The sequence below is a fragment of the Monodelphis domestica genome, chromosome 2 (assembly GCF_027887165.1).
Source record: "Monodelphis domestica isolate mMonDom1 chromosome 2, mMonDom1.pri, whole genome shotgun sequence".
NCBI lineage: Eukaryota > Metazoa > Chordata > Mammalia > Didelphimorphia > Didelphidae > Monodelphis > Monodelphis domestica.
The window spans coordinates 441,421,542-441,446,407 of record NC_077228.1 but is presented as its reverse complement, the minus strand read 5'-3'; the positions used below and the strand labels follow the sequence as shown (position 1 = coordinate 441,446,407).

At 36.2% G+C, this 24,866-nt stretch overlaps 1 protein-coding gene across 6 annotated transcripts in view; it reads right to left on the bottom strand.

The window, feature by feature from the left end:
- The window catches only part of FNDC1 (fibronectin type III domain containing 1), a 115,192-nt gene that overhangs the window by 24,342 nt on the left and 65,984 nt on the right, over window positions 1-24,866 (bottom strand). For 3 of the 6 annotated variants that reach the window (XM_007484847.3, XM_056819007.1, XM_056819006.1), the window contains 7 exons: window positions 23,460-23,567; window positions 21,234-21,422; window positions 16,740-19,595; window positions 14,772-14,872; window positions 12,289-12,400; window positions 9,081-9,461; window positions 641-712 (listed from right to left, as the gene is read on the bottom strand). In XM_007484847.3, the coding sequence (XP_007484909.1) occupies window positions 641-712; window positions 9,081-9,461; window positions 12,289-12,400; window positions 14,772-14,872; window positions 16,740-19,595; window positions 21,234-21,422; window positions 23,460-23,567 (3,819 nt within the window). The remainder of the gene's footprint in view (window positions 1-640; window positions 713-9,080; window positions 9,462-12,288; window positions 12,401-14,771; window positions 14,873-16,739; window positions 19,596-21,233; window positions 21,423-23,459; window positions 23,568-24,866) is intronic. The other 3 variants (XM_007484844.2, XM_056819008.1, XM_007484846.2) reach the window with 2 other exon arrangements.

Here is a 24,866-nt window from a genome sequence, read left to right as displayed (position 1 = left end):
TATTCTTCTTTGCTTTCAAACATCTGTTTAAAACAATGGGTGTGTGTTTTTATTAGTCAACATTAGCCTGAAAAGGCTAGGATTGGAGCCACTATATGAAACTTGAGTACAACTAGGTTTAAAGGAAAAATGAAAAAGGAAGGCACTCCTGAAACATTTCATGTGGTAAATGAAGAGCAAAGGAAGTTATTAAGAGTTTTTTGAGGGACATCCTTTTTGACCAGTGTTAAAGGCCAATGGACATGCATCCATAAACACAAGTTTATTTTATTCACTGTTTAAATTTTTAAGTCTTCTTACACTAAATATAGCCTCCCATCTTGCAAAGATGGAAATTCATAATTGTGTGCCCATGCTAATAATGTGATCCTGTGGCTGACAGTAACATCTGCAACAGAAAAGATTTTATGAAAAATGACAAAGAGAGGGGAAAAGAGAAAAGCAATGGGAAAAGGCTCTTATAATTCAAAAAAGTCAACTACCCAAAACATTTCTACAAATAGGGCAAGGGAAGGCAGAAAAACAAAGATATGAGCGAAACACCAATGAAAAGTGTAAAGTTATCTCTGCCTTCTAATTTAAAAAGGTCTTTTTATTAGAATTAAATTCTTTCATGTGAAAATCATGAATTTTTTATTACCTTCATCATATACAACATAAGCTTCTTCTGTGGGTATTGCAGTATCTGTCTCCAACCCTGAGAAATCATCTGCTGGAAATAAAGGAAAAGAGTAGCCAAGTGCTGACAACATTTATCCTTTCCATTTGGTCCTTTTTCTCTTCAAGATTATGCCTTGGTACATAGAATTCACTCACAATAATGCCAACTGGACTAAACTAACACCATTGCACAGAAGGACTCAGTTCTTTCAGACACTATACTAGAAAAGAGAACATTACAAGTATAGATTTTTGTGTTCTCTATGTTATTATTATTCCATTTTTTTGTACCAAGAAGGATACAAACACAACCTCTACCTGGACTCAAGGGAAATAAAACTTTCTTATTCCTTCCCTTCTGATTCTCCAAAGCTGCTAAGCCATTCTCCTGGCCTTCAAACATTATCAAAGCTGTTCGCAGCCCTTCCTCTGCCTCTTTGTGGTAGCTGACAAAAGTTCCACCTGTTATCCAACTGTTATTATATAAAAATGTAAGCTGGGGGGGGGGGGTTGAGTGAGAAAAAAGGTACATCAATGGATGAAAGAGAAGCTTTATGGAAAAGCCACCCAAACCATGTGTTTCTCTGTCCTATTCTTCCTCTCCATCCCCAAAATGGATGGCTCCATGGCCCTAGGAATACTTCCTTTCTAGGATAGGAAAACTGGATTCCCTGACCTTCCCATCCCTTTCATCATTGCCCACATCTACAGGCACATCAATTTCTAAATTCCTCCTGGATTCTCATTGATTCCCCACTCTTTAATCCTATCACTTCTCTCCACCCCCCAAAAATATTTGGTTACAAAGATGAAATTCTAAGGTTGTTAATGAGGCTCCAAAATAATTTCCTAAAAAATCACAAACCTTTCTTAAATAGTTTAGGTTTAAATAAATCAATTATAATAATATTATTTTAGCATAAGTATACTTAAAAGGATCAACTCAACAATCCCAGGGCTGACCATAAATGGTAAGAGAGCTCTATCCTAAGCAAGACTCTTTCATTAACTGCTTTATATGAATTAAGGTTGCAACACCTACAAATGTGAATGACCAAGATTATATTTAGGTTCAGTGTACGTAGGAACAGAAAACTGGAGAACCAAGACAGTTAACAAATAATATATAGAGGTGGATAGATGATTACAAAAGTTCACCACTCTATTTGTACATATAGGCACAGCCTTTAAATACATATATTTATATATTTCTGTATCAAACCTTGAACAAACTATTTTTATTTCCAAAAAGTTCCTGAAGAACTTTTCAACTCTCTCCTTGTTAGCAAGCACCCCCAAAGCCATCCCCCCACATGGTTAAGTAGTTTTTGATTTTGACTGTGCATTTCTTTAAGTTTATTAGTCACTTGTTCTTCAGGACATCTGCTAGCATTATCATCCTATTTGGGGGGAAGGGAAAGCTGAGGTAGAGACCAATTAGGCTGATTTCTCCCAAGTGTTTTAGATACAGACCCAGGAATCACAGCCATGAGAACCCTGACTCTAAAGAAAGTTTTTTAGACATCAGACTAAGACATACTCTTGGTTTTTGCTACAAATTCTACCACTGCTCTATTAATGTAAGATGGCAAGTGAGACAACAAACATGTAGATGGTTCCCATTTTCTTTCTCTCTGATAGAATAGTACTGCTTATGGAGAACCAATAGTGTACAAAAGAAAAATAAAAGACATCCAAGTTTTAGGATTAGGAATGCACGGTTGCATTCTCCTAAGTTACCATTGTATACATGTGACCCAAAGGCAGAGTGGATAGAGAGCTAGTGTATTCTAATATGCTAATTATAGAAAAAAATTAATATGGCACAAAAAAGTGCTTAATGTATTTATTTTTAGACCATTACTGAGAGTGACCTTCCAAAAATTTCTCAACCTAATGATGATAACCTGGTTTTTAAAATACCCTTGCCTTCCATCTTATAATCAATATTGTGTATTGGTTTCAAGGCAGAAGGGTAGTAAAGGTTAGGCAATTGGTATTAAATGACTTTTCCAGAGTCACACAGCTAGGAAATGTCTCAGGTCATATTTGAACCCAGGACCTCCTGTCTTTACACCTGGCTCTCAGTCCACTGAGCCATCTCTCTGCCCTCAATATCCTGATTTTTTTTAAAGCATGCGTGGACCAGAACTAAGGTAGTGTTGATACCCAAATAAACTCTGATTATATATTAAGAATCTCAAGTATAAAACGTGGCACAACTGGATGTTTAATTGTGGACATCTTTGACCACCATTATGCAGTCCTTATGAGTGTGCCAGGATCACTGTTGAGCTAAGAGGTGACTCTCTGAGTCCCTTAATGAGACCAATCATTACTGAGAAGTGAAAATACTGAATCATTCACCCTCTGGACAGGATAGCTCTTTCATGTAAACAATCATGCAATTTTACTTCAGGCCAAAAGAACATGTTCCCAAGATGATTCAAATCAGATATCTTCAATGTTCATTATACTAGGAGTTTAGATGTTTTGGTGATTTTTTTATAGCTGATCTTTTCTTTTTTTGTATATTTAATTTTTAGGTATAGGAATATTGCTTTTCCTTAGGATGTGATCAGATTTCTTCCATTGGCTTGATATCCTCAAATGCAATCATTTTTACATCCTAAAGTAAACAGGAGGGAAGGGAGAAAGTCCATATAATTCCATTTTTGGTTTCCTGGTGTCAAATATGATTCCTCTGAATGCTGACAAATTCAGATGTGTTCATTTGATCAACACAGTTCTTTTATTTTGCTTTTCAAACAGTGGTTGATCATCACAGGATGTTTAACCTTTAAACTCCAGGAGCCATTGAGAAATCACCCTGAAGAATATTTAAAAGGCTTTCCTATAGAATTGAGTCTTCAATGAACTTTCTGGAACAGTGTCATCTTGACCCCATGAGAAAAGAATCACTAGCAGAAGCAAATAATATCCTGATCCAATAGATGGAAAACAATGGCAGAAATCTCTAAGCAGAATGATCAGGTGTCCATACCTGATTACATTTTGAAGTACTCAAAGATTAAAGTTTGGGAAATAGGTACATCATTAATGGCAAAGTTCTTAACTTTGTGACACCAATTATTAAGCTCCTATGGTGGGAGTTTGTTCTCTTAAACTGTTCATCCCAATGGTCATGAGAATAGATAAAAATATATATCCAAAGTCTCAACAATATGTTGTTTCACGAAAAAGAAAATATTTATTCTCAGCTTGGGTTTAAAGAGAAGACAGAACTATCCCAGTGAATCAAAATTATTTGATATGTGGTCATTCCGAGATCATGATGTCAAGGGGATTCTTTCAGGCTCTCCCAGCAGAAAGCTTTAATTTATCCACTCATCACTAGAAAGTTGGTGGCCACTAGGTGATGAACTTTTTTTTTGACCACAGCAATTCTCAAAAGTCATTACTGAAATATGGAAGCATCGTAATCCTGTTGGTAGAGGGAATCTTTTGAAACAGAAGAAAAATAGCTGGCTTGAGTCAAACAAAATCTTCCTTTAGTTACTTCACTTAAAGGATAATTAAGGTCCAGAAAGTTTTCAAGAACATTAAGTGCTTTAAATTTCCAAAACTCTTGTGAAAGGCAGAGCATCTCCAGCCAAACTTATCCCAACCAAATGCATTGAAGAGGAGGATCCTGAAAATGGAAAAAAAAAAGAGTAGTTTTATTGCTTTTGTTATTGATGGAGAGAGAACTCACTCAAAATAAGTCAACCACATTAACTGAATACCTACCCTTGACCTAAAGATAGAATCTAATACCAATAGGCATAAATCTACAAAGAAAAAGGACTCGTGTATAAAAAATATTTCTGGTAGCATAGTAGCAAAGAACTGGAAATTAAAGGGCTACCAAACATTTGATAAACAGAACAAATGTTGGCAAATGAGTGTAATAGTAGAATATTATTGTGTCATGAGAAATGACAAAAGACTTTTTCAGAGACCTGAATGAACTGATGCTGTGAAGTGAACCAAACCAGAAGAACAATTACAGTACCAACAATATCGTAAAGGCAAACAAATTGGAAAGATTTCAGAACTCTAATCAATACAATGATCAATCATGATTCCAAAGGACCAATGATGAAAAATGCTACCTACCCACCTTCTGACAAGAGAGGTAATGAACTCAAGACGTAGAATGAGACAGAAATTTTTATATGACCAAGTGGAAACTTTTTTTTTTGCTTAACTAAATATTTCTTATAGCATCTTATTTTTCATTTTTTCCAAAGCAGAGGGATGGGAAGGAAAGTAAACTAATACTTATTCATCAAAAGTGAATGTTTAAGAAGAAAAGCCACATTACTTAACCTCGAGAAGATTATCTAATGAAAAAGTCAAGATTCACAAAAATAAAAGAACTGAAAATAAGGAACAACCAAATAAAAATACACAAATAAGTTCATAGTATGCTTTATATGATTATGCTATATATGTATATAATACAAAGTTACAGGCATATTTATATAACAAGCATTTCTATGCATGTACACACACCTACAACATCATTTACATATGTACATGTGACATTTTAGATATGCACATATATTACACTTAGTTCACATATGTGTGTTTGTATGGAAATGCATACATATATGTATATAGACATATTTCTTTGCCCCATCCCAAGGAACTAAACTCTCTTTAGTCATTGCCAATCCATATTGCAACCACTTTATGCCTTAATGGGCTTCTTTGTAACTTCCTTTTGCTAGAAAAATGTATCTTCTGGGAGCCAAACTTCTGGTAAGGAATTTCTTTGATCTTAACTAGGCTGGTTCTCATACAACAAAAAGTATGTTGCTGGGGGTATGTTCTAAGGCTTTTTAGCTATAACAGGATCTTCCAGGCTTTGAAATCTATTGCAATCCTATCAAGTAGGATATTGGGAAGCTCAAATCTGATAGTACCAGAAAAACACTTTGTAAACTTGAAAGCACTGTGTAAATGTCAGTTATTATGATTATTATCCCATAATCATTTTTCAGAGATGGGAACTGTTGCTGTTGGAGACATGAAGGTCTGAATTCAAATTCTGCCTCAAACACTTATTAGCTTTGTAACCCTGGGAAAGTCATCTAACTGCTTTCAGTCTCAGTTTCATCAACTAAAAAATTGAGATTATAATAGCATCTGTCCCACAGAATTATTATAAAGCTCAGTTGAAAAACCTTATAAAGGGGTAACCAACAGCCACTAAAGGAAGTAGAAAAGGTGACTTTTAAAAGATGGCATTTGATTTGGATCCTGAAGGAAGCCAGAAATTCTGGGAGGTAGAATTGAGGGAAAAGAGTGTCCTAGGGAGGAGTCACAGCCAGTGTCAAGTTACAGAGATGAGGCAAGTTTGGACAGACAGAGAGTGGATGTCCTTTGTCCTAGAACAGGACCATAGGTTGAAGAGAGGGAAGCAAGACTAGCATGGAGATAGAGGACAGGGTATGAAGAGCTTTAAAAACAAAAGAAATGAAGTTTATATTTTACTGTAGGGGTAACAGGAAGCTACTGGAGTATTTGCTGAGAAGAGGGGGTAACGTGGTCAGACATACAGTAAAATAAAATCCTTTTTACAGTTATGGAAGGAGAGTGTTGAGATAAGGAAACTTGTTGGAAGGCTCTTGCAATGTTCCAGATGAGAAGTGGATAAAAGGTGTGCGAGTAAGGAGAAAGGAACACATGAAAGAGGGGCTGAAATGACAAGAGTTGGCAACTGATTCAATATATGGTGTGAGTGAGAGGGGGGAATCAAGGCTGTTACTTAAATTTGTGAATCTGTATTCATAACTGAGAGAACAGTAGAATCCCAAAAAATAAAAGGGAAGTTTGGAAGAGGGATGGGTCTAGGGGGAAAGATGACAACAGCAAAGCTCTACATTTGTGTTTGCTTTTTTTTAAGATATTTTATTTTCCTGATTATATGTAATAACAATTTTCAACATATATTTTCCAAAAGTATAAGATCTAAATTGTCTCTCTCCCTCCCTTTCTTCCTCCCTCCCAGAGATGTTAAGCAATTTGTTCTGGGTTATACCCCTATACTTGAGGGTTTGTTTGTTTGTTTTTTCATCTACTTTACAAATACAGAGTGAGAAGGGTGTATCTGGAAAAGAGCTTACGTGGAAAAGATTTCAGAATTTTAATGGAACACAAACTCAATATGAATCAACAATATAACTAAGTAATCCTCCAAAAACACAACCCTAAGGTAATTTTAGGCTAAATTGAGAGTCTCAGCAGCCAGAACACAGGTGATTAATAGTCCTGGAGTGCCCTGCCCTGGTCAGACCATATCTGGACTGTGTGTATTCAGTTCTGGGACCCACATTTTGGGAATAACACTGTTAAAACTGAAATACATCTGCTAGAAACTGATCAGCATGGTGAGAGACCTGGAGACATATAAGAATCGGCTGAAGGTAGTATGACTACCCTGGAAGAAAGAAGATTTGAGAGATGGAGTATTATAGCTGTCTTTGGATTATTTGGAGAGATGTGAAAGATTGACTGGGCTCACTCATTCTCTTTGGTCATTGAGACCAGAATTAGGTATACTGAGTAGAAATTAAATGTAGATTTTGGTTCAGTGTAGGAAAAAAACAAAAACTTCCCCACAATTAGTGCTTCATAGAAGGGTTCTGTTTCTCCAGAGAATTTCAAGTGGAAACTCAATAGCTACTTACTGGTATAAAACCAAGGAGGGCTCTTATTCACATAGGAATGATAGCAACTGGCCTGAGATCCCTTCTAACACCGCTTCTTGGTTTCTGTGACTGATTCATAGTATCCACTTTCATTAAAAGTATTCCACTTAAAGTTAATTACTTAGAAAACCACTACATAAATAAAAAGGGATACAGACAGCAACTGGTCCCGTGATCTCATTGATGTGCAGGGAACCTCTGTGAGCAACTTCTTCTACCAACTTATTGTAATAATGAAAGGGTCAAGTGATTTGCCCAAGGTTCACTGCCAGTCTATGTCAGAGCCTTATGGCCAACTCTTACCTGTGTGTGGGAATATCACACTCAAATGCCCTTCATGAAATGGAACAAAAGTTTTAGAGTTGGAAGGGACCTCAAAGATCATCTTATTCAACCCTCTTATTTTACATATGAGGAAACCGAGGACCAAAGAGGTTAATGGGCATGTCCAAGTTCACACAATAAGAAGAGGGCTGGAATTTGAACCCAGGTCCTCTGTTTCTAAACTCAACCCTCTTTCCCCTGTTTGGTCATGTGAAAAAATCAAGCAAAAGTCTAAACCTCCTTAAACTTTTACATTTACTGTCAAACAATAATTAGTACCAACACTACTTTGGCTTTTTAAATCATAATATTGAACATGAGCATTCAGAATCTAGAGATGAATATGAGTGGCAGAATAAAATAATATTTGTATGAAGAATTCAAAAGTAAAACTTGCTTTATACTCACCATGCAAATGAGAGTTATATTTTCTTTAGGAGATCCTCTTTCATCGGAAGACATCAATGATTTTGTTTTGTTTTCTCATGACTCCTTAGGAGAAGTTTTCAGGCTTGTCAATATTTCCCTTTGATTTTATCTGTGTGTGTGCTTGTGTGATCAAGGCTGTTGGACAAAAACTCTGAACACATAAATTATCCCAGATAAAATGATCATTAAAAATTTTCAAGCTGCACTGATTAATTGTGGATGCATTGCAAAGACACCATATTTCATTTCAATGGGATGCAGGAAAAGTGTATATTCTTTATTTTCATAATGCAAAGCCAGGATGGTCTCTTCCTTGGGTAGTGCAATCTACTTAACATAATAAATTATCAGAAGATGTTGGATAGTATCCCAGCTCCCCTCTGAACTGACTAAAAATATCCAACTTCCTTTCTCCTAGTAGAATAATAGGAGGAAAGATATAGCAGAAACAGAGGTTTAAAAAGTGTCACAAGGAATATCTGAAACCCAGTAATTCTCATACTCATAAGAAGCCTGGTAATATCTAATTAGAGGTCCTTAATCTGTGGTCTGTGTACTGGTTTAAAGATATTTTGATTTTATTTTTTCAGTATGATTATTTTCCTTTATAACCTTATGCATTTTATTTTATACATTTAAAAACATTCTAAAAAGGGGTTCATATACTTCACCAGACTGCTAATGGGATGCATGACCCACAAAAGGTCAAGAACCTCTGATTTAACTGAACATTTCTCTATGATTCAAGTTTTGGTTTTTTAGTTCATATGGATTAATACAAAGGACAGCCTCACACTAAACTATTCCCTGCACTCCCTAGTGTTTGTAAGCTATTTTGATCCTATTTTGATAAGCACAAAGCGAAAAATATGTACTTTACATATAAGAGATCTAATCTTAAATATACATCCAATTCTAGAGAATCACAGGAAAATAAAGGAGATTTACCTTCTTCGGAGTAGCATTCAGGCATGCCATCTGCTCCCATTATTAAATTACCATCATCATCATGTTGTTCAAAAGTGCCTGGGGGACAAGTTGGCACTGGGATGGTTGGCTCAGGAGTTGTTGGTTCAGGGGTGGTGGTGGTGGTGGTAGCAATAGTGGTGGTGGTGGTGCTTCTGCTTGTAGTTGACATTGTTGTAGTGGGACGATTGGTTGATGTAGTTGTGGGTGTTCTGGTGGTTTTGATAACTTCCAAACCCATCAATGGTTTCCCTCCAAGGCTTAACACGGGTCTATCTTGGGCACTAGCCAAAGGCTTGCCATGCCTTCCCTGACCAAACAAGGGGAGTCCATCAGGGCTCACCACTGGAGTCCCTCCCATATCTAGAAATAAAACCAAATACATCATGCCATGAGTACACATTTAAGATTTACTCAGAGTCTCTTATGGATTAGGCTGAGCCTAAAAGACTTCAAAACCATAGATGCCAAATTATTTAGGAGAACTATTTCCAAGTTATTAGAAACACAAGCCATTTTTGGTAGCTTCTAAGTTTAATCAGTCATTAGAGAATGGTCTACACTAAGGTTTATACAGATAGATTTCAAGAGGTCCACAACGTTGGATGAGAAAAAAATTTTTTTTCACTAATATCTTATTGCAATTGGGCATTTCATTCAATTATATTTTAAAATTATGAGAAAGGGTCCCTAGGCTTTAATTGCATGCCAAAGAGGTCCAGGACATCATGAACTGGGGGAGACATAGCCCCTCAAAAGGAGGATTTTAGTACACATATTTTGGGAAGCATGTTATTTCTCAAGGATATATTTCTATTCTTTTCATTTTAACAAACCAGATGTTGATTACAGACTAGTAGTTTTTCTTTTTTCAAGTTTCACTGATTGAATAAGTAGCCATTATTTATTTATTTTAAAGATCATTGACCTTTCCCATATTGTGGTTCTATGATGATAGGAGTACCTTTCATGACTGCATGGTTCTGAAAAGGAGTGGCAAGGATATCTATGAAGTTTCTGACTGGGGGATTTAAAGAACAGCTAAGTATAAGGCAAGTAAGAGTCCTTTGATCCTTGAGTTGGCATTGCTTAAGAGATTGAATTTTCAGGACTATGAGACCACAGAATAAAATCTACTCCCTGGTGAGAAATCAGCTCGACAGCATGGCCCAAGTGAGGTTGCTATAGAAACGACACAAGTCCAAACATTTGGCATTGATGTTAACAAAACACTAACATTTTGCCAGCATGATTCTGAAAAATACATTCCTCCCACTATGGCCCTCCCATCCTTCATCCCCTACTCTGGGTCTTTCCATTGGCTATTCCCTAAGCCCAGAATGTTCTACCTATTCACTCTGACCTTCTGGATCCCTTCAAGACTCAGCTCAAATCTCACATTCTTCAGGATAGACCTTTCTAGGTCTATCTATTTCCCTGTCCCAATCCCCCAATCCTCCTGCTAATACCTTCCTTCTTAGATTAGCTCCTATAAACGTTGTATATACCTTGCACCATTTGTATGTTTCCTCTCTCATTTGGAGAAAAGAGATCTTTTCTTTTTTCTTTTTCTTTTATTGCTTTCTTTATCTCCCCAGCACCTATCACAGTGCTTGGCATATAGTAGATACCTAATAAATGCTTGTTTTTTGATAATGACAGTGATCCCTGCATCAATAAGGAGTTTAGAGTAGTATGGGGCTGGAAGGTAGATTCTATGCATTGTCTCATAAGGTTGGACTAGAAATGGTCAAAAGAGTAAAAGTGATTATTATTGAAAATAATCTACCATTCTGTAGGACAATTTGGATTTATTCCCAAAGGGCTATAAAAGAATGCATATCTTTTGATCCAGTAATACCACTTCTGGGTCTGTGTCCCAAAGAGACAAAAAAAAAAGAGAGAAAGGACCTGTTTGTGCAAAAATATTTATAGCTGGCCTTTTTGTGGTGGCAAAGAATTGTAAATTAAAGGGACGTCCCTCAGTTGGGGAATGGCTGAACCAACTGTGGTATATGATGGTGGTAGAAGATTCTTGTGCTAGATGGAATAATGAACAGGGTGATTTCAGAAAAAGCTGGAAAGATCTACATGAACTGATGCAGAGTGAAATAAGCAGAACAAGGAGAACATTATACACAGTAACTGAAACACTGCAGGAAGATAAAAAAATGACTTTGTTACTAATGACAGCACAATGATCCAGGACAGTTCTGAGGACTTATGAAAAAGAATGCTATCCACCTCCAGAAAAAGAACTGTTGGAGTAGAAATGCAGATGAAAACATATAATTTTATTACTTGTTAATTTGGGTATAAGATTTGGGGTTTTGGTTTTATAAGCTTATTCACTTATAAGAATGAATAATACAGAAATATGTTTTGTGTGGTAATATGTATAACCCAGATTTAATTGCTTCTCTGCTTTGGGATGGGGGGAGGGAAAAAGGAGGGAGACAGTATGGATCATAAAACTTCAGAAAACTTATGTTGAGATTTGTTATTAAAATTTTTTTATTTTAAAAAGAAAATAATCGATTCAGTGGGGTTTGCCTTTTTCATGACATGACCTGAAATGAGTCATCTTTTTTCTCCATCTTGCATATTATTCTACTAAAGACTATATCAAGGCTATAAGTAGAGACCGGGGAACTAAGAAATGTCACCCCCATGCCATTTTCAAAGAAAAACCATTCCAAAGATGATTTCTATCATATAATTATGAATATACACACATAGAGGGAGTACCAGTGAAAAAATTCCCTCTACCAAATTCATAGTCAAACCTGGTCTACCCTTTAAGAACCTGGGGTCTATGCTGAGGCATCAGAAAGTGTTATCGATGGAGGTGTCCTCAGGAAAGATAAGCACTTACTCCATAATTTATTGTCCTATAGAATTGCCAAAGATACCATGAGATTATCTCACCCAGATTCACATAACTAGTATTTATAGTAACTAGTATGTGTTAAAAACAGGACATGGATTCAGTTCTTCCTGATATCCAGGCAAGCTCTCTATCTACTCTAGAAGGCTGATGGAAACAAGCTTTAAAAAGATGAAGATGGCACAGAGAGGTGACATTTCTCAGTCCTCTTTATCTCTGCCTCAGCCATGGTAGTCTAGTTGAATAATATCATTAATGGACATTTTATACAATGGATCTTTCAAAGGGTTCCATCTTACTTACCCACAATTGTCCGACCATCACCTCCTAGTTTAACCCGAAGAGGGTTTCCATGGGAGTCCTGGAGGTATCTTCCTTCTGCATTTAACACCAGCCCCCGATCAAGATCTACAACCTGTTAGCCAACAAAGGGAAAGGAAAGGGAGTGTTGGTCTTGCTTCAATTTTCATTCATTAATACAAGATATTTATGTAGATGGTTCTCATAAAAGGAAGATCAAATGTAAATAAAGTGAGAATATTCCCATTTCTGGTGTTCATGATTTTTTTTTAATTTAGGGGAAAGATATTCATTTTTCTTATTTTGCATTTTTAACTTTAAATTTAAGGGAAAGATATTCCCAATCAGATTTTGCATTTTAATTGCCTATCTGAATATCTGTGTATATATTTCTGAAAATATATATAATGTAATGAAGATTAAAAATAACATTTTTACCTTTTAACTCATATTTCATATACCCTAAGCTATATACGCATGTTATATCTTAATATTTTTTAAAGGAGCAAAAAATGCCATCATTATAGCACTAATAATTTATTTTTCTTCTAAGCTTTTTTTCCTTTTGCAAAACATTTTCATAATTATTTAATCTTCAAGATTCTCTGATAATTCAGAAATCTAAAATTCTGTTAGTATAGATGCTCACTCTACTGAAAGAGATGTCAACCTCTTTTATAAGTTAATTTTCAATTATCTTAAAGTATTTCAGTGGCCAACCTTTCCCTCCATCACATTTTGGACAAATTGGCCATGGACCTCTCCATACTAAGCTAGATTGGTTCTCAAATAACAAATCTGTTCCCACACTGACCTATAATCAGTCTTTCTGAGCACAGTAAGACCTGGCATAACCTATAAAAACCTAGAGTCTATTCAGAGGAAAAGGATGACAGTGGAGATGTGCTCAGGTTAGACCAAGCAAAGAGAATTTCATTCTTTGATATAATTATAAAAATAAAATTTTCCTTGTTAAGCTAGGATATGCATTCTTCCTCTCTGGCATCAATATTAAAGCCAATTTCAACTGAGTGGGTAGCTTGAATTGTGGTGCTTTTAAAAGTGTTGTTAATACTAAAATGACAGTGGTTATAACAAAAGGAATATAGCCTGTGCCATTTAATGCTTTGCTATGTTCCTTTTGTATGGATTCCCACATTTTAACACTCCAAATATTAAAAAATCACTCATTCTTTGGTCAAATAAAATCAACATTCTCTTATAAATTAGTAAAAAAAAATAAGTAATTATTGAGAATCTATAATAATTAAAAAGATTATATTTGGTGTTATGTTGATGGTTAACATAAGATTTATTTATATCAATTCTGCTTTGGAACATACTCTTTCTAAATTAAAATGTCCTATATGTAAATTCAATATTGTATTTGAGAATAAATTTAATCTATTCAGTTTCCATTGATCATATGTTCTTAATTCCTGATCTTTGAATTTTTGAGAGAAATTAAAATTCTTGATCCTGTTGTTCAATGCCTCTTGCAATCTTGTTCCAGTATAGCTATTGAGTATTCTCTTATTGTTCTCTTTCACATACTTTACCTTCTGACCAAACTGGTCTACTCTCTAACAACTGTTCTCATTCTTTCCATTCTTCTCCCCATGCCTTTGATTATTATCTGGATACAGAATCCTCCCCATTGAGAGGAACAGATCCTTCCCCTCCATCTCCTTCTATAGAGCATGCCATCTTTTCCAAGAAATGTTCTACCACTACAGATAAAAGTGAATTCTCTTCAATGGAGGAGAATTTCTCATGGAGCTTTTTTTGGCTTTCCTTTGATACTGACATATTATATCCAGAATCATACTTAATTTTAAGTAAGCCACATGCCATATGCCTCCATTAAACTATAAGCTCCTTAACAGAAGAGACTACACAGTTTTCCATCTTTTTATTGCAGATAGCTAATATATAGTACTTTGAACAAGTTAGGAAATAGAGGCTACTAGATCTGTGATTTCATTAGTAGAGACAATTCCTGAGGGAGAAGATTCCTTCTTCCAAAGCAAGTCAGTACCTTCTATATAACTAATAGTCTTGGAGAGTTGCTTAGAGTATGAAGTGATTAAATGATAGATATATAGATTATACAACTAGATGCAACTTAAATCCAGGACCTCCTGGCTGTAAGGCCAGTTTTCTATCTGACACATTATATTGCCTCTTGGTTCTATAAGTGATGATTTCATTTTTTTAATGAATGTTTTCAAAATTGTAGCTTATCACAATCCTAAAGTTAGTGAAAGAAATATTATTTAAACATCAAGCAATCAATAATACACATCACTGATTCTAGCTTCAGAGTCTTTATTAGGAAATCCAAAGGGAGATTTAATGAAAAGTGCCCGTTAGTCTTGGCCATCTAAGAACAAGGAAGATCATCGTATCTATTTTCCACCAAACTGCCATTTCTTTTCCTTCAATAGCATCAAAACATCTTGTATTTGTAAAGAAGTTTACCCTACCCACTTTGTTCCTTGAGGGCCATTGATAATTCTCTGTCCACTTAGTTGTCCATTACTACCCGGAAGTACTTTCCCATCTACATTTGGTCTGCCATTATTACCTATGCAGTACAAGAGAATAACAGAACTGAATAAAGTCAATAGAAAATAAAGTCAAAAGAAAGCTTGTTTTATATCAAAATTTTAAAGAAATACTTCACAACATACAGAAAAACAACCAGGGTTTTAAACCACTAGTTGAGTTATCAGATTTCAAAATGGTCTTAAGTAGTGACATATATTTTCACCTAAAGCTTGAACATGTTTAAGAGTATTAAGAGTACAATAATGGCTTGGTTATTCTGCATCACTGGAGAAGCAAGTGTTCCACAATGAATTTTCCACATAACTTGTTTCCACACCTTAACCATTCTTAAAATAAACATATTGCATATTTCTTTTTTACTATATCAGAGTTTAGTAAATATATGCATATTTTAACTTCTTAATGATGATCAAGGTTATAGTTGTGAATTATTGTATTAAAATAGTCATACCTTATGTAGTAAATATAGTTATTATATACTATAGTAATTTCAGAGAGACATAGAGGGGTAATAAAATTATAAGTGGCTCCCATACTACTGTGCTTTGCAAACTATTCTGTGTCCCCCTTTTCCTGTGGCTTCTCCTAGACAATATTTTACATATGGTAAGTACTTTAAAAAGTTTGATTGAATTTGATTGACCTGACAAATACAACTTCTAAGCATCAGCCTAATTTTATACTGAATAAAGACCTGAGTAGTTTCTCCTTTCCTACTTAGTAAAGTACATGGCTTTTTCAATAAGTATTTGCAGTTCAGCGGGTTTTGTCCAATTTATATTTCTCATTCTTTTCCAGATGGTCAAGGCTATCTGTCTTAAGTCCATTGTATTAAGCGTAGTATTGATGTGTGCAATTACATTTATTCAGAGAATAAACTAAGCTAAAAGACAAAGATCCTGTCTTTCACTCATTTCTTTATTCATTGGTTCTGCAGTAATTCACATGGATGTCCAAAGAACTGATACAAAGACACTCTAGAGGTCTCTCTGAATAACTTTGGTATTGATTGTGAGACATGGGGGACCCTGGCACAGGACCTTCCAGCATGGCATCAAAGAAGATACTGTGCTCTATGAGCAAAGCAGAATTGCAGTAGCTCAAAAGAAATGTGAGATGTGCACATTTAGACATCTCCATCCCAGATGTTCACATGCATTATTTGTGTCCAATCTGTAATAGAGCCTTTTAAGCTTGTATTGGCCTGATAAGCCACAGTCATGTACACTATACAATGACCCCAACAAAGTGATGCCATCTTGGTGGTTTTTGAGTATAAAGGACAACAACCAACCAACCAGTGACTATGAACTGAATGCTTTCTATATTCAGGGTCTTCACTTTGCTAAGTTCTACCTAAATCACTAAATACCAGCTTAAGGCAGAATCCTATTTCATACTGAGATGATGTAGACACCAGTCCATAGAAGCTCACTTTCTATCCTCAGTTACAAAAAGGCAAGACTCTAGTCAAAAGGATAAGCCATTCTCCAGGTATAGAGTGCTTCTTTATTATATTGGTCCTTAATACATATTTTACATATGTACCACAATAACTGAAACATTTGACTTAATCATATCCAAAGCTTTTCCTAGTTCATATTCTAAGCTCACATTTTCTGAGCTTTTCCTAGCTTACGCTCAGGTATATGTTTGCACAAAGTGTGGCAGCTCAACTATATCTAAATACTTTCAATAAGTTGAACTTATAAAAGAGTAAAAATCCTTTGTCAGACTCAGGAGCTAAAATCTGGAAAGATGGTCAGACATAGCTTACAGGACTGAGAATATAATTGTGCCCATGCATGAGCTATAACACATGTCACTTAGGAAAGCATCTTATGAAAAGAAAAGTTCCCCCCAAATTTGAAAGGACAAATTACCTGGTCTGTATGGAGGTCTCACAGGGTATCTTGAAGGTGGGTTCCGTATTCTTGAGTTTAGCATACGTTGACGTAGTGAAAGCATGGGTGTAGTAGAAGAATAAGTAAGTGGGGCATGGGTGGTAGTATGTAAGGATGTAGTGCTGATGGGACTCTGGGTACTACGCGATCGTGGAAGAAATTTTGAAGGGGCATTAGGAATTTGGGAGGCTCTTGAAGTACTGCCTAATGATGGAGGAATAGGACGTTTTAAAGGAGTAGAATTGTCTTCTTCATTAGATCTCACTCTATGAGGAAAAAGAGGATTTACAGGCTTCTCCTTATCCTTACCAATATTTCTATTTGCATATTTACCACTAGAGGAAGAAGGCCACTTTGAAACTGAAGAGGAAATAGAATCTTCTTCTTTGTCTCTTCTTGTATACTCTCTCTCATCATCGTCATCATCATCATTTGAGACTGACTGATGAGACTTCAGGGAAGATGAGAGAGGACTTTTAGAAGGAGGTTCTATTTTTGATGGTGTGGATTGGTATAGACTATCTTTTTTCTCCACCTGAGATGTTGTTCTGCTAGGAACTCGAGCACGAGAATGAAGAAAAGGTAATGTAGTCTTTGCAGAGGTTTCTCTGTTACTACTGGACCTGCTGCCTGGCAGAGATGAACCTGAGCCTCTGGAAGAAGGTAAAGAGGTATGTCTACTTTGCGACTTTTCATCAGCATTTCCAGACTTAACCCCTATTTGCTGTTGTTTGGAAAGGGATGAGGTAGAAGATGATCCAGAAGAAGAGATATCCTTGTGATGGGTAGAATGTGTATTAATCCTGGCATCTTGGTCCTCCAATTCCGTGCTATAATTTTGGCTATCATCATGTCTGCTTTCAGATTCCCGATGGGTCTGTCGGGATCCTTGAGGTGACAACTGCCGTCTAGAGTTGGTAGAAAAGGTGGACTGACCAGCTCTTGTTTTAAAAGAAGGACTGGAGCTGGAATGGACACTATCTTGTGATGAGGAATAAGATTGTTTTGATTTAGACAATGGATTTTCGACTTCCTTATCTTGATAGTCATGAAGTTGTTCTTTAGAAGTAGAAAGGTGTGATGATGGATGCTTTTCTGAAGAAACCGCTACAGATCTTGAGTTCTGAACATTTGTTACCCTTGTGGATGCACTGGACCCTGATGGATGCTGAGATCTTGTAGAGGGCCTTACTCTGGCAGGAATCCCCTCTGTTCCTGTGTTCTGATGAGTATCTTGTGGGTGCAGTTTATTGGGAAAAGATGGTGAATTGTCCTGAGAGCGTGCATCAGATGAAGATGATTGAGAAGTTACTGGAGACTTGGCATTTTCTGTGAGGGGCACTTTTCGGTGAGCACTTGACACTCTCTGGGGGATTCTTCTTATGTGATCTGAACTCTGTGAAGTAGGCTGCCTAGAAGAGGAAGGCAGATAATCATTTACAATAGTAGAGGTAAGTGGTCTTTCTTCATCTTCCTCTTCCCTTTCCTCCTCATCTTTATCAGCAATATTTTGAGAATGAACCCTAGATGATGTTGTGGATTGAGGAGAGCTAGAAGAGTGTGACCGGAGACTTTGACTACTGCCAGCCCTGTTGGGGTATCGACTACTGGAAGAAAATGTCCTACGTCTGGGAAAATTCAAGTTTCCAGAGACAGGCTGACCTGCTGCCAACCTGGAGTGAAATGTAGAAGAGGTAGAATCTGTCTTCTTTTTATCTTCTACATCATGGTCTTCATTGCCATCATCATCAGATCCAATCCTTTCCCTTGGGGTCTGCTTCATTGAGGGGAGGTGTGAGTGGCTGGGAGTATGATGGGCTGGAGAAGAAACTGTGGACTGTGATGGCAAGGCAGAGTTGATGGCTCTTGCCTCCTGATCATTTTTCAGCACTCGAGAATGAGATCCAGGGTGAAATCTGGTTGGCAATGTCCTTGAAGTTCCCCCATGGGAAGATGTTCTTGTAGCTGGGACCAGAAAACTTGATTTTTCCTCCCAGTTCTCAGATGGAGCATTTGTATGAGCAGGTAAATGTGATTTTCCTTCACCACGTGTAGGACTCTTCTCCCTCTGTGTGACAAGCTGTCGATTTGATGGTATAGTCAACCGAGAACGCTCCATAGTATTAGAAACTGGCTTGCCAGATGAAGGATATTTCGAATGTGGGAGATCTTTAGTAAGTCCTTCTTTCTTTTCATCACCATCATCATCAACAACAGGGTCATTACTTGTGTTTTCATGAGATGGGTTAACAGAGGTGACTCTGGAAGATGGATAATCAGAATTACGCATTCTCTGGTGCCTGGTTTCATCATCAGATACCTGGAAAGATGAAGATGATGGAGATGTGGAAGCAGTCTGTGAATTCTGAGAGGAAGATGAAGAATCATGTGAATCTAGGTTTGTCTTCCGGGTTAACAGGGGAATTCGAGCTCTCATTGGGGTCTTGCCAGGTCCTAAGACAGAAGGAAAGGATCCACTTGGTAATGGTGGCCTACCATTTCTCCTGGAACCTTGGGTCTTAGACTGTGACGTTGGTGACTCTGAATGGGAATCTAAGTCATCATCAGTGACTTCTGTTGACTGGAGATCAGAGCCTGTTTCTGCTCTTTTTTTAGAGGGTAGCTGAGATTTACTGAGGACTTCACTATTAGTCAAAATCTTATTTTTTAAATCAGGAAGTGGGGTTTTTGTATCTTTCCCCTTGGGAGAAAGAGATGAATGAATGTGCTTAGAGGAAGGTGGTGATGGGATTTTTTGTGAAGGCTCAGGCTTTTTAGGATCCAATTTGTCTTCCATATTCATTCTCTGATGAGCATTTGGATCATTGGTGACAGCTGCAATACAATTATAAAGAAAATTAACCACCACTACAGGACAATAAAGGATCATTTATGATAGCATGGCGAAAAGACTATAATTAACCACTAAAAGGTACCAAGAAATCTGTTAGAATAACAAATAACTTTTTTCTTGTCACAATAACTGAAAGGAAAGATATACTTCCCTTTGTGAAAGAGATATGATCCTGAAAGGGGGGGGGGGGAGGAAGATATAATTTGAAATCTTGTAAATTGGATCAAGTTTTAAACATTTTAAAGAAATTTCCTATTTAAAGGAATCATAAGGTGAATTTTTTAGTCAAGCAAAAGATCTATTGGAATTGCAAATAATCAATCCCAAATTTTCTGCTTTTTAAGTTCAAATTTTGTTATAAGTTTTTATGAAGGTAGGCTACCCAAATATAGTTTTCAATGTGTCATGGATAAGATGAAGTAGTGTGGCAAAGGCATTAAGAAATCCTGGATTCAAATCCTACTTCTGTCATTTATAAACTGTATAACTCTGGACAAGTTAACTAATATGTATGTGTCCCAGGCAATTCCATTAGATTTATTGAAAAAAAATCATTGTTGGCTTGCAGTGTGGGAAGAAATTTCCAAAATTCTAGTCTCACAAACTGACAAAATTACACAGATCTTTCCCAAAGCTGCATGTAAATGAGCTAGAATAGGTCTTATTACATGCTGACGGATAAGTATGATTTTGATGCTGAATTATTGTTACCCAAAATTACAAGAAGTGGAGTACATGACGTACTTCAAGGTCCTCCCCAGAATGCCCTGTTCCCTCTCCTCTTTGATGCCTGGGTGTTCTGTCAAAAGGGGTAAAGACTTCATTGGACAATTAGAAAGACAAAAGACTAAATCAGAGCCTTTTGTTAAAACAAGCTTTAACAGATGTTGGACATTGAGTGTTAGTGATGTCGATAAAGGGGGAATAGTAAAGGAAGGCTGGGAGATCCAAAGGCAAACTTTGCTTTCTTGAGAATTTAACTTAGGAGCAGACCAGGGCATCTCTGTTTATGATTGGTCTAAACAACACAGGGTGAAGTGAAACATTACCTAGTTTATCTGGGGGTGGGTAGTCAGATAAGATAATTCACAGTTATGTAGATAGAAGGAAGAAAAAAAAGGACAGTGGGGGCCCAAGTTAATTTGACAAGCTGTCAGGATTCATCAGATGAACGAGGTCAGTGCCAATTCTTCCCTTTATATTTTCAGCCAAGTACGTACATTACAAAATAAACTTTAGCATTTTATTTTGACGAAAGGGAAGCAAAATAAGCATCGAAACAACAAAAGTATCCCTATCTGACATCTTTTCTTTTCCTTTTATTTTCGATATGAAGTTAGAGAGTGATACCAATTCAATTATAATCAATAACATTTCTATCTTACATGGAGGATTCAATTCAGCCTGCTGAGGAAAACAGATTGTTTTAAAAGAATTTCTATATAAGATTATTTTTCCTATTTTCAAAATGTCAATGCAAATTTGGGATAAAATCTATCAATCTAACAGATCTTGATTCAGATTTAGGACTATAATCTAAAGTAACACAAGGCAAAGCCAGAATGATATGGGAGAGACAAAGATGGAGAGTAAGAGAGCAACAAATACAAGATGCTTACTTGTTGGCATAGCGACAATGAAGGCTTTAGACTGAGGACCCTGTCCTCTCCTGTTTGCGGCCCGGATTTTGAAAAGATAGCGTTCCCCAGGCTGCAGACCATCCACTATGGCAGAAGTAGTCTCTCCAGGATAGGTGAGGGACTTTGCTCCAAATGGTTTGAGAGCCGGGGCGTATGAAAGAATGTATTCTGAAATGATTTGGCAGACGGTTGGAAGGAGGAAACTGAAAACAGTCCTGTGTCCAGCAGACAGACTGTATGGGTAGGATGAATTAGAACGTGCATTACTAAAATTAAAACACTAGCAATGCACGTCAAGTCAACAGCCGGAGTACAAAGACATGAAAATGTTGAACTAGCATTCATTCAGACTACCAGACAGGATATGTAGTTAATTCACCAGCAATTTTATGTTTTAAGGAATTAAGCATATGGAATCCAGGAGGCAAACCTTAAACTTCTACACAGTTATTTTCTTTATGTTCTATTACCCCATAATCAGCTGGGATGGAAAAAAAAAATTAATTGGGAAGCAACAGCTACTAGAAAATGATTCTACTCAGCTGGTGACAGCTTTAAATATTTTTGTTTATTAAACTGTGATTATTTTCTGTTAGTAACTTAGTTACCAAGCTGCTGACTTAATCTAGATAAATTCACTCTAGAGAAGGCATTTACATTCAGTGGCAATTATCATATTTTTAATCAAGGTATGCAATGATAAAATTACTTTGATAACCTTCAAAAGGTGGGATAGATCACTAAGTAATAATTTGAATGTCTTCTAATGGGTATTTCAATCCTGTAATGGCATTTTGATGTGAATACTCTGAAAATAAATTTTCTATTCAGTAATAATAAAATCAAATGCTTTTGCTACAGAAATGATTAATTACTACAATATGTCCTAAATCATATTATTCTTTTCAATACCAACCAAAAACTCAGTTTTTTTTCTTCTCAACACAACTGATGATTTCTAAACTTTGTACAACAGTCATTTGCAATGGTCAAAAGTTAAGAAAGGAATCCATTATTCGAAGCCACATTAGTAAAATATGGAGGTTGGATATACTCTGTTGATTAAGGGACATGGAAAGACTACAATCACATAGAGGATCTGCTATTCTGTAGTGCCACTTCTTACATAGAAAATGCAAGTGTTATTATGAATTTCAAATATGGAAACTTAAATAAAAATTGTGATAAGAATGCCAGTCTAGGGATGGATGAGAAATGTGGACAGAAAGGAGCTATTCAGTGAGACGCTTTTGATTTAGAAACTCAGAGGCAACTGTGTTTTCTGGTCATGTAATTAACTGACTACTAACCAGAAATTCCTTCCAGACTGGATCTTTAGACTAGAACCAGAGTGAGAAAAATGAAAGACTGTATAACAAGAGAGACAAAATACTAGACAAATGTAGTAAATTATCTCAAAACAGGGAAAACCTGGAATGCATTAAATATGATATTGATGGCTTCTTAAATAAGATTTTCTATCTCATATCAATAAGGGACCATCTGCTCTACATAACTTATGTGTAGTTAGACCACATACAAATAAACACATAGGAATGTGTATATTTGTGTATGTACATGTCTATGTATATATGTATATATCCAGAACCATCTACATTATGAAGGGCAACATTTGTTTATTATTTTCTCAGAAAATATACTTGAGAATTGACAAGCTGAGAATAGTTTATTCAGTTTGTATATTTTAAATGTAATCATAATTTACAACCACATTTCCTCACTAAGGGACTTGGACAAATGGGATATAAATCCATCATCACTAAACATTCTCACATCCTTCTCTAATTAGTTAAGGATATTTGTGGTTAACACTGAGTTTCTCACTTCCTCTGTGGTACAGCAAATAGGTCATACATATAAGACTTTTTAAACTTCAGAGTATTGTTCTGATGAGTTAAGAGGACAGTGCCACAAACATGACTAAAACACAAAGAATAACACAAGAAGCTGAATTTGGGAGGAAATAGACAAAATGAAGACTTGCGTGTAATCATCTTCACTACCTGGAAAATTATTGCATCAAATGTACTTCCTAGAATTAAAACTCTCCAAGAGACATGCTACTTTCCTGGCTGCTTTTCAGATAACATGAATAGCCAGCACTGAGAAATCATCTGGCACTTTAAGTATACAATATAGATCACATCCACATCCTCATGCATTTTTGTACAATGGACTTCCTACCTTTGACTCTCCCTTCTGTCTCTGGAAGTGCATCCCAAGATGCGGTGACAGCTGTTTGTTTGCCTTTTACTGGACGGACATCCAAGTTTTCAGGTGCTGTGGTAGGAGCTATAAAAGAACAAGTTACTCAGAAAGGTAAATATTATGTTGAGACAATGCCTATTCAATGCACCCTGAAGCTCTTGTTATATGGGATGTTGTAGATCCTAAAAAGGCAAATGACACATACTGACAGTCATTGGTCTACAAACATCAATTGAACAGATGTCACTATGATTGTCCATGTAGGAAACAAGACCATGACCGTAGCAATTTATATCACTACTGTCACTATCTACAAAGCAGCTAAAATATGAGTTTAGAAATAATCTGGTTAATAGTTTTGGAGATTTAATTCACCCAATATTCACAAAATAACAATAAGGACTAGCATTTATATGGTGCTTTAAGGTTTGCAAAGAAGTTTACAAATATCATCTTGCTTTATCCTCATGAATATGCTCAGCATTAAATACTATTATTATCCTCATTTTACAGATGAAGAAACTGAGGCAAGCAAAGGTTTAGTCCATGGACACATGATGAATAAGTGCTGAGTTTGAACTCATTTTATATGAAGAAAGCTAAATCAATGGCTGGTGTACAAGGTAGAATATAATATAAATATAAATATGAAGGCAGCAAAAACAAAACACTACAGAATTACAAAAGAGGAAGAAATCATATCTGTTTTAAGGAGAAAGAATTCCTAATAAAGGTGTTTGAGTTGGTCCTTAAAGGAAGAACAGTTGAAGGTTCTATCTCTTGATGAAGGTGATAGAGGACATTCTGGGTGATGGATATATAGCATGAGCAATGGTACCAAGTTTGAAAAATACAGTGTATGGTATGTTCATGGAGTTACCAATGTCCAGTATGATGGGAGCAAAGTATTATGGTATTATTATCAATGGAAAATTATAGTATTAATTATGGAAAATAAGAAAATATAGACTTTAATTTGTGAAACATAGAATCATAGATTCAAAGCTGGGCACTACCTACCACCTCATTTTACAGATGAAGAAACAGAACTCAAGAGATGAAACAACTTGCAAAGATCTTATATATATACTAAGGCAGCTAGGTGGCAGATTAGATAGAACACTGAGCCTAGAATCAGGGAGATTCATGTTCATGAGTTCAATTCTGACCTCTGACACTCACTAGCTATGTGACCCTAGGTGAGTCATTTCACCCTGTTTGCCTCTGTTTCTTACCTGTAAAATGAGATGAAGAAGGAAATGTCAATAAACCACTCTAATATCTTTGCCAAAAAAAAATACCCTCCAATGGGGTCACAAAAAGTCATAAATTACTAAAAATACAACTGAACAACAATAAATATCTACTAAGTGTCTAAGTCAG